Source organism: Triticum urartu, chromosome 4A (genome assembly GCF_056163025.1).
Source record: "Triticum urartu cultivar PI428250 chromosome 4A, HENAU_Tu73, whole genome shotgun sequence".
NCBI classification, from domain to species: domain Eukaryota; kingdom Viridiplantae; phylum Streptophyta; class Magnoliopsida; order Poales; family Poaceae; genus Triticum; species Triticum urartu.
In genome coordinates, this window is record NC_141876.1 from 443,679,024 (window position 1) to 443,690,025 (window position 11,002).

General features: G+C 47.2%; 1 protein-coding gene across 1 annotated transcript; it reads right to left on the reverse strand.

Annotated features, from left to right (window-relative positions):
- Positions 1-2,389: 2,389 nt before the first annotated feature.
- MSFC1 (Mitochondrial substrate carrier family protein) lies at positions 2,390-5,888 on the reverse strand. Its single transcript, XM_048715541.2, has 2 exons — positions 5,341-5,888; positions 2,390-3,134 (listed from the first exon to the last, which is right to left on the reverse strand). Exons 1-2 carry the CDS (start codon positions 5,779-5,781, stop codon positions 2,601-2,603), a joined length of 975 nt encoding a protein of 324 aa, XP_048571498.1. The 5' UTR covers positions 5,782-5,888; the 3' UTR covers positions 2,390-2,600.
- Positions 5,889-11,002: the final 5,114 nt, after the last annotated feature.

Genomic DNA, 11,002 nt, shown 5'->3' on the forward strand with positions numbered 1-11,002 from the left:
TGCTTTCAGCAACTACTCCAAGTTGACCAACTGAATTCCGGAGAGGAAAGGGGAAAGGAAGATCGAGGAATCCGTTGCTCACGCTCTCCCACGCACTTGTTAACGGAAAAACGAACATGACCTGAGCCTGAGGCACCTGGAAAACAGAGCAGAGCAGCCACTGGGAGTCTAGTCTTCAGTTACTTCTACGACAGATGAAGATGGATTTTTTTTTCTCTAGATCTAGAGAAGGCACGTCCAGTTGGAGTGTTGACGAGGGCTGTTTAGCTGATCACAGCATCATCTACCAGTTGGGCATGATGATTATTCCGGTCAACTTTGAGCCGACCAAGTATGGGCGCTTCCCATAATGCAGGCTGCTGGGTAGTAAGAATTTTCGGATCGAACTTGTGTCCAAGCCGAGTTGAGCGGAGTGATATAATACAGATAGATTAGATAGCTGGAATGAATATTGCATCCTCAAAATACACAAGTCAACTCAGCCTAATCGTTGGCTTAAAAAACTTAGGGAGTGGCTAGGTCTCAGTTGACTGAGACTTAACCAAATCTCACTCAAATGATATACTAGTATGTAAGAAGAAGAAAATACTGAAAATAATTTTTTTGTACGAGTATCCATGCAAAATCAAAGGAAGATAGTATCGACTCGGGCGACAATCCTGTGAGCACAGGCAGCATCGCTGTCGCTCTTTTCCGGTGACGAACTGGCAATGCAATTTGATCCTGCTTTGAGCGTAGAGCCTAGCGACATACACGGAAGCAAACTTTGTGGTCGTCTTTTCCTTTCCACTTTCAGAGTGCCGGTAGAACTTGTTGTTGGAATGGCGCTCTTTTTCCCATTTACTAGCAGCTGATCCCGCCACACAAACTCTCCCTTGGTCCATATCCAAGTATGCAATCCCTTTTTTTCCGATAAAGAAAGAAAGATGTATACATTTTCTCAAGGAAAGAGAGATCAAAGCAGGGGCCTTGGTCCATGTGATTGTGTATGCATGCATGCATATATCCTTGGGACAATTATTCGAGTTTACATAGAGACACACACAGAGATGAGAATGGATAGAGATTGCTTTGCGTAGTGTGGGATGAATCACTCGCACCACTGGCATGCATGCATGATGAGTGCATGATCAGCCGGCAGAGCACAAGCGAAAAAGTTCCAAATTTGGCATGGCATGTGGATCCACCGTGGTTTCAGAAAGTAGGGAGGCTGCATGTTTGAGACGAAACCAAACCAGGGCATTTGATCTGGGCATCTATCTAGGGAGGCAGGAAAATGCAACCCCTGTTTCTTGGTCTGTGCTCGTCGATTCCGTCCTGTGTGGCCTCCAAGTGACCACGCCATATATGTTGTGTGCGGTGCACTCTGGCGAGGGTTCGTCGGAGCCAATCTGGCGCCGCAGATTCCCTTTAATTTAATAGTATAAGAAACATAAGGGGAAAGAAACATGTGTGGCCATCGAGAAAAGATATCACACTGACTGATTCATGCATCTACCACTGATCTCGCTTGGCCAGAGACGATTTGCTTGCAGCTGGGTGTCTCGAGGGCACACAGTCTCCAGACACACACGCGGCCTTGTAATGGTTGGGCAGACAGATAAGAACGTGCACGGCACAGCGCATACATGGATGAAAACAGAGCTGCCGGGAGATAGCAACCGGGTGCAGAAAGCGTGCAGCAACTTGGGGCGATCCGCGGCAGAGGCACCAGGGCTTTTATCAAGCGAGGGTTTCTGGCGAGGACAGGCTTGAATGGCTCAGGGACTTTGATCTGCAGCAACAGAAGGAGAACCGGATCCCTTCACAAGAGAATGCGAGTGAAAAAAGGATCGCAAGGGCGTCACGGCCCCGGAATTGGATGCCTCCTGAGCTCAGGTCAGGTCAGGTCAGCTAGTGCGCAAGCTGATGGGCACAGCCCGATGCTAAAAGCCCGGTGATCGTTGCGTCAGCGGCAGCATCTCTCTGCCTCGGATTTGGAGGTCACTCAGGGACCCCCCCTGTCCCAAGGAAACTCCATCTCCATGCGGCGGTAACTACAGTTGGATTGAGGTTGCTGAATCTACTGTACAGCCAGTTGCCTATTGAGTGAAAGTTGAAGCCAGTGGCCTGCGTTATGGCTCCCAAAAGCCAATCGCCAATCATGGAGATGCGGACTACATTTTTTTTAGGGGTTGGAGATGCAGGCTGCAGAGAGCGACAGCCATCGGGCCGAAATAATGCGCTGGAGAGAGAGTCCAGGTTTGCTCATCGTCCATCATGGGCTTTATCATCGCATCTCACAACTGGCCCATGGCCTGGATATTAACATCATCAGCCCAGTAAGCAGATCGGTGCTAGTATTCAAGCTCACATCCGTAACAGTCAGTCATCAGAGCATTCTTATCCATAACAGTCAGTCATCATCCGATCATTCTTATCAAAATTGGAAGGGGGTTTAATCATTATTTTGTGGACTACTAAAGTACATGGGCTCATTGCTCCGACCAATACCAGTCTCTCAAGCAATGAACAAATGAATATCCAGGATTCCAGGCAACCCAAAATGGCGCTGACTAACCAATCAATTCGGCGCAGCAGCTTCAAAAGCAGGCGGCGGGTTACACCTGAGACGACTGCAGATATGTTCGCTCATAGAGGCCCATCACCTGATCAGCCACTGTCCACATTATGGCCTGGCCAGGTGGAATCCTCATCAGCCTGGGAAGCAGGCCCTTCCACAGGGCCCGGAGGCCCTCTTCCGCGTGTATCGTCCGTATCGCGTGGAACATGCCCTTGTACTTGATGTCGCCGGTCCTCCCTTGGGCCATCAGCCTGGTCTTCACCACGTCGAAAGGCCCGGTGCAGATCGGCCCTGCGGTTCCTGCAAGGAACCCGGAGACCATGGACTGCCATGGCTGGAGAACCTTCCCGTCCCCTTCATGCTTCTTCCAGAGAAGGATGTCTATCGTGTTCTTGGCTGTGAACATCGCAGCTTGGTTTGTGCCGTTGCGCATGACAGTTGGTGATGCTCCAGACCACAGACCAAAAATGCCTTCCTCACGAACAATTGTCTTTGCACAGTGTATGGGCCCTTTATATTTCAGCAGGTCCGTGCTTAGTCCTTTTTGTTGCTGCAATCTAATCTTTACCACCTGCATCCATCATATAGAAACATTACAGCAATTCCCTCAACAAAATAAGCTTGAAAAACATAATCACAGTGACAGAATGTACATTTCAGTTTTCCCTGTGAATATGAGAAGGTACAGCAACAGAAGTCAAAATTAATACTCCCTCCGTTCCTAAATATAAGACCTTTTAGAGATTCCACTATGGACTCCATAGTGGAATCTCTAAAAGGTCTTATATTTAGGAACTGAGGGAGTATTAGTTTTCTCTTTTCCTTCGTGGAATACCTAATACTGCCTCCGTCCCAGAATATAAGACATTTTTTCTGTTCAAACTGAACTGAAAAAAGGTCTTATATTTTGGGACGGAGGTTAAGCAATGCTTGGTTGTCTTGGTGTAACACAGTTTTCCTCATTGCACTGATGATTCAACTATAGAACACTGTACTTCCAGTCAAAGATGAAAAAAGTGAATTTGAAAAAATATACAATGGTGGTTTTCGGTTTAAGTATCCATTTCAATGCAGTTACAGTGTTGGAGTCTATTTTCACATAGTTTTGTAACTTCAAGCAACATCTACTGTAGTACTCCCTCCGTCCCATAATATAAGAGCGTTTTTTACACTCTCCCTCCATCCCATAATATAAGAGCGTTTTTGACACTAGTGTAGTGTCAAAAACGCTCTTATATTATGGGACGGAGGGAGTACTAATTAAGAGTATTTTCTTAATACTTCCATGCAGTATAATTAGGCAGGCACTCTACACGTAAACACGAGAGGAACCTCAGAACCAATATTCACAATGCATCACTCATGTTATAAGATCAAGCTCCGCTTCCCTGTTACAATACCAAAAAAGCTGCGCCTTTTGTCCCAAACTAGGTAATGTTTGAATTCTGATCCTAGCACCTTATCATTCTAGTTTTCTAGTCCTTGCTGATAATACAATGCTACAACTGAGACTAAATATGTTTGGATTGTAGCTAGCGTGGTGCTGGGAGTGAAACATAAGCTTGTGAATTTGAATGATCTTTTTTCCGGTTGGTTTAATGTTTCTGCAGGAAGAGACAGAAAATTTCTTATGATTGGTGTGGCTGCTATCTTCTGGGCCTTATGGAAAACTAGGAATAAAATCATGTTTTCAATGTGTGAGCCGGGAGATCCCACCAATATAGTTTTATATGTTTGTCATTTCTTAACATGCTGGGCGCCCCTGCAGAAAGGTGCTCTTCGAAGGTGTTGTGGCAGGGATCCCATAGACTGGAAATGGTGGTGCAGGAGTTGTATGGACGTTGCCATGGCTGGAATATTATCAGCATGAGACTAACAATGTAGTTGTTGTCCCCTTTACTTCCTCGAGTCCATTGGTGCCTGTTGTGGATCTTCTGTCTAGCTTTTGATGTAAACAACAACTCGTTTTGTCTTTTGTTTCTACCTGAAATCCTGAATGCTGTTTTGAGTTAGCTTGTAGGTGTAGTTTTTCAGCTTTGCAGGGTCTGGGTGGTTTGTATCCAGCGCTGGTTCTGGGTGGAGTGTGTGTGAATGTGATACTTCTCTGATTTCTGAATGAAATCAAGGCCGGTGGGCTCCATCTATCAGAAAAGAACAGCCTTCTCTGATTTCAGAATGAAATCAAGGCCGGTGGGCTCCATCTATCAGAAAATAACAGCTGAGACTAAAGATACCACAACTACACCGCATTCTCGGTCAAATGCACTTGATAGCATTCTAGTGGGGAGCCGGATGCTAACACGGACATCATTAACACGAGGTCCAGGTGCTTCTGGGTCAAACTTATTATTTGACAGCATTTGAATAGGGCAGGGTAGGTAGACAAATGCCTCATCACTTCCTTGCGCATGTTACCAGCAGACCACAATTGGACCGCAAATCACAGAGCTTTCATGTTTTAATCCCAAAGGACAGGTTGTCAGAAAGGCATCAACATCATGCACACACAAGATTAAATAGCTGCGGGGATCTGGTTTATGTCTTCGCTCTTTTTTTATACACCAACGATGCAACTTTTACATGGATAAAGTACACTTTAAGATCCCAGCAAGGAATCGTCTAGAGCTGTCCAAATTATATACGAATACAAAATGCGAACACATCGTACTCACGGAAAGCAAGCACGAACGATCTGGGAACTCATAGAAATACTCCTATTTTTGTATACATATATACAAGAAGTAAGAAGTAAGAGGAAGAGAGATGTGCAATCTGACCTCGAATGGGGTAACGATGACGAGGGCCTCGAGGACGCCGGCACCGAAGCCGGAGGCGAGGCGGCCCTGCGCGGAGACCTTGCCGGTGACGGGGTCCTTGAAGGCGGACTGCAGCATGGCATTGGAGCCGAGGCGGAGCGCGTACTTGAGCGTGAGGTGGGTGGCGAAGGGCGTGAGGCCCTTCCAGAGCGCCGGCACGCCCTCGGCGCGCGCGACGGTGGTGCCGCAGTGCGCGATGCCGCGGTAGGCCCCCGCGCGGTCCAGCTGCAGCCTCGTCTTGACCACGTCGATGGGCTGCAGGCAGCACGCCTCCATCACGCCGCCGAGCGACCCCGCCGCCGCCTTGACGTAGGGCGGGATCGGCGCCCTGCCCCCGCCGCTGCGTGGCTCGTCGGCCCGCGGCGGCGGCGAGGGCGGGGGCGGGGAAGGGGGTGAGGCCATTTGGGCCGATAGGCGGGCCTCAGCGGGTGGCAGGCGCGGCGGAGAAGAGGGTCTTGGATTGTTCCTCCGTTGCTCTTTTTCACCCACTTTTCTGCGGGGGATCCGAAAAGGAGCGGCGCTGGTTATATGGAACCGGCGGGACAAGAATGAAGAAGGGCACGTAGTTGTCCCGGGACACGTCAGCCGTCAGGGTTTGGTCTATGGTGAGAAAGGAAACTGGCCCCACCTGGACCTGCGTGTTGTTGCGGAGGCGTAACTGTTGGTGCGGATGCTTGGACCCACATGTCAGACACCAATTCGGTAATTCGGTGGAGCCCTCACAGAGCCTCAGAGGTGTGCCACACCTGCACGGCCCGGGTTGCTCGCCTGGCGGCTATGCAGTGCACGACGAGCGTGCTACTTCCATCGATTTGTCGTCCCTGGGCGGCTAATGTCGAAACGTCGCTATTTCGGCTGATTTTTTTGGTTCTCTCGGAGGCTAATCGTCGAACCGTCGCTATATGATTTGCTTTTGCGGGGGGTCTGTTCCCGACGATTCGTCGTGGGTTTCTCTAGGCGGCTAGTTTAGTAGCGACAAGCCAGCGGTTCTCCTCTCTTCCACCCACATTTTCAGAAATATCGTGTAAAATTAGCTGAAGTGGGATATGTTTGCAATTCTTTTTATTTTACCGCAAAGCATGTAGATCTATTGACCAAATCAGTGGTATAAATAGGCTGAATGAACTAAAACCGTATTGAAGTCCTCAGGGTCAACCGTCGTCTCCCTCTCAAAGCGGCCAATGCCGCACCATCCAACCGCTCAAACGTCGGGGTCTATCTAACATTGTTGATCCCCACTCCTACGGGATCATCGTCATAGAGAAGTAGCGTCACAACCAAAAGAACCACGTATTCGAGTGCCTGACCTTCATTAAATCTCGTAGTTCTCACCGAGGGCGCACCGACATGCGGAGATGCGGCCGGAGGACCCAACTGCGAAGGAAGTCACCGCCATGCCGGTAAACCCTGAAAACTATAGTCTCACCTCCGGAGTGGACGATAGGAATTTACACCCACAAACCATTGACGCTACTACAAACAACACCGTTGAGATGTAAAGGTCCAAGGAAGAATAATTCTCCGAGCATGTTCCACTGCCACTGAAGACGATTTTATTGTACATCACCGCCGAAAGAATCGAAGAGATGGATGATGAAGGCGAATCTAAATTCACAAAATAGGGAACTACATCACCATGTCATAAATTGGGGCCTCCACGTACGCCCACACCGGCAGGGCCAGTAAGGCAGGAGGGGGCAGCAACCTACCAATGGAGGAGAAGTGGCAGTGTGGCGGCGCGATGCGCCCAGGATCTCCTTCGCTAGGGTTAGAAGCGGAAATGGTTCAGGAAATAGTTTCATGGACAAGATGAGAATCCTATATACCTAAATAGTTCATCCTCACTAACTCAATTATCTTGACATGCAACTATGGCAATTCACCATGTTATTATGCATGCATCACTAGATTTAATTCTCTAGCCATGAAACTTTGGCAACTCACCATGCCACTATGCATGTGAAGACCGACCTAACATACATCATCCATGTTATTTATATTAAGTAAATGTGTTACAACTATATAATAATCAAATATAATATATTATATGTAATTTAATTTCAATGCCCATATTGCTAATTAGAATACTAAAGGCTGATACCACAAAATCTCATAGAAATAGCGACATCCAATTTCCGCTGCAAGCGCATGGGGTATCATCTTATGCACGCGAGACCAGAATAGTCCCTAAAATCATTGTTTTCAAACCAACTTCGAGTAGATGACGAAGATATGATGTCATAAACTATCAATTTTTGATTCGATCCACAACTCAAGAGACAAAAAGACAAATCATATTATGAAGGATAGACAATACAAACATAAAAATCTTGTGTAAAAATAGATCCCATCTAGTCTTTTTGTGCCTATTTGGACTAGATAACATGCATCATATGCACTTGAGGCTAGAACACATTGCTGGAAAATAATACCCTTTGTTCACGGGCCTCCACAAACAGATGAGCTTTGCTCTCATCAATGATGTGCCTCATCGCCGACGCACAACTACCCATCAATAGAAATGACTCGAGGACAACTAAGGGATTCTCTCCTGATGGGTGATGTCACACATCAATTCTACATGACCGAATGCCCTTTTTTGTTACACCACCAACGAGTACCACCCACACCTTGTCAAAGCTGATATCATCACCACTGGTGGGAGTTGTTTTGGCCAATGGTGTTATTGATCACAAGTTGATGACCTAGATGATACATCTTCCCTGATAGGGGAGTACCTTTCCCCCTCAAAGATTGGTTGTACCCCAGCTTAGCTGGGAAGGAATGGTCATCACTGATGCGTGTTCAACAACCGCATGTCAATGGTTACTTCACCTTTTTTACAATAGAGGGTGTTTGCAGATCTGGTATTTTCTCGCGCCGCTGCACCTGTCAGCTATGAGCACCCTCGAAGCTTCAATAGCAACCTCATCATATCATTTTCCTAGGTGGATTCCTCTCTCCTTATCTCTCTCTGCGCGCGCATGTGTGTGTTGGGATCGACGTATAAGGACTAGAGAGGGGGGGGGTGAATAGCTCTACTAAACGATTTTACTCCAATTTGGGGTGATAGTGAAGGAAATATGCCCTAGAGGCAATAATAAAGTTATTATTTATTTCCTTATATCATGATAAATGTTTATTATTCATGCTATAATTATATCAACCGTAAACATGATACATGTGTGAATACATAGACAAACAGAGTGTCACTAGTATGCCTCTACTTGACTAACTCGTTGATCAAAGATGGTTATGTTTCCTAGCCATAGACAAAGAGTTGTCATTTGATTAACGGGATCACATCATTAGGAGAATGATGTGATTGACTTGACTCATTCCGTTAGCTTAGCACTTGATCGTTTAGTTTGTTGCTATTGCTTTCTTCATGACTTATGCATGTTCCTATGACTATGAGATTATGCAACTCCCGTTTACCGGAGGAACACTTTGTGTGCTAACAAACGTCACAATGTAACTGGGTGATTATAAAGGTGCTCTACAGGTGTCTCCGAAGGTATTTGTTGGGTTGGCATATTTCGAGATTAGGATTTGTCACTCCGATTGTCGGAGAGGTATCTCTGGGCCCACTCGGTAATACACATCACGTAAGCCTTGCAAGCATTACAACTAATGAGTTAGTTGCGGGATGATGTGTTACGGAACGAGTAAAGAGACTTCCTGGTAACGAGATTGAACTAGGTATTGAGATATCGACGATCGAATCTCGGGCAAGTAACATACCGTTGACAAAAGGAACAACATATGTTGTTATGCGGTTTGACCGATAAAGATCTTCGTAGAATATGTAGGAGCCAATATGAGCATCCATGTTCCGCTATTGGTTATTGACCGGAGACGTGTCTCGGTCATGTCTACATAGTTCTCGAACCCGTAGGGTCCGCACGCTTAAAGTTCGATGACGGTTATATTATGAGTTTATGGTTTTTGATGTACCGAAGGTAGTTAGGAGTCTCGGATGTGATCATGGACATGACGAGGAGTCTCGAAATGTTCGAGACGTAAAAATCGATATATTGGACGACTATATTTGGATACCGTAATGGTTCCGGGTGAGATCGGGATAATACCGGAGCACCGGGAGGTTATCGGAACCCCCCGGGAGGTATATGGGCCTTAATGGGCCTTAGTGGAAAGGAGGGGAAAGGAGCAAGGGAGCCCCCCCCCCAAGCCCAATCCGAATTGGGAGGGCCCCCCCCCCTTTCCTTCCTCCCTCCTTCCTCTTCCTTCCCTCTCCCTCTCCAAATAGGAAAAGGAGGAGTCCTACCGGTGGGAGTAGGACTCCCCCCCTTGGGCGCACCTCCTCCCCTTGGCCGGCCCTCTCCTCCCCTCCTTTATATACGGAGGAGAGGGGCACCCCATAGACACAACAATTGATCCCTTGGATCTTTTAGCCGTGTGCGGTGCCCCTCTCCACCATAGTCCACCTCGATAATATCATAGCGGTGCTTAGGCGAAGCCCTGCAACGGTAGAACATCAACATCGTCACCATGCCGTCGTGCTGACGGAACTCTCCCTCAAAGCTTGGCTGGATCGGAGTTCGAGGGATGTCATCGAGTTGAACGTGTGCAGAACTCGGAGGTGCCGTGTGTTCGGTACTTGATCGGTCGGATCGTGAAGACGTACGACTACATCAACCGCGTTGTGCTAACGCTTCCGCTTTCGGTCTACGAGGGTACGTGGACACACTCTCCCCTCTCATTGCTATGCATCACCATGATCTTGCGTGTGCGTAGGAATTTTTTTTGAAATTACTACGTTACCCAACAGTGGCATCCGAGCCAGGTTTTATGCGTTGATGTTATATGCATGAGTAGAACACAAGTGAGTTGTGGGCGATACAAGTCATACTACTTACCAGCATGTCATACTTTGGTTCGGCGGTATTGTTGGATGAAGCGGCCCGGACCGACATTACGCGTACGCTTACGCGAGATTGGTTCTACCGACGTGCTTTGCACACGCGTGGTTGGCGGGTGTCAGTTTCTCCAACTTTAGTTGAACCGAGTGTGGCTACGCCCGGTCCTTGAGAAGGTTAAAACAGCACTAACTTGAGGAACTATCATTGTGGTTTTGATGCGTAGGTAAGAATGATTGTCACTTTATTGTATCCAATGCAATCGCCCTGTAATTGCTTTACTTTATCACTAAGCGGTAGCGATAGTCGTAGAAGCAATAGTTGGCGAGACGACAACGATGCTACGATGGAGATCAAGGTGTCGCGCCGGTGACGATGGTGATCATAACGGTGCTTCGGAGATGGAGATCACAAGCACAAGATGATGATGGCCATATCATATCACTTATATTGATTGCATGTGATGTTTATCTTTTATGCATCTTATTTTGCTTTGATTGACGGTGGAATTATAAGATGATCTCTCACTAAATTTCAAGATAAAAGTGTTCTCCCTAAGTATGCACCGTTGCCAAAGTTCGTCGTGCCCAGACACCACGTGATGATCGAGTGTGATAAGCTCTACGTCCATCTACAACGGGCGCAAGCCAGTTTTGCACACGCAGAATACTCAGGTTAAACTTGACAAGCCTAGCATATGCAGATATGGCCTTGGAGCACTGAGACCGAAAGGTCGAGCGTGA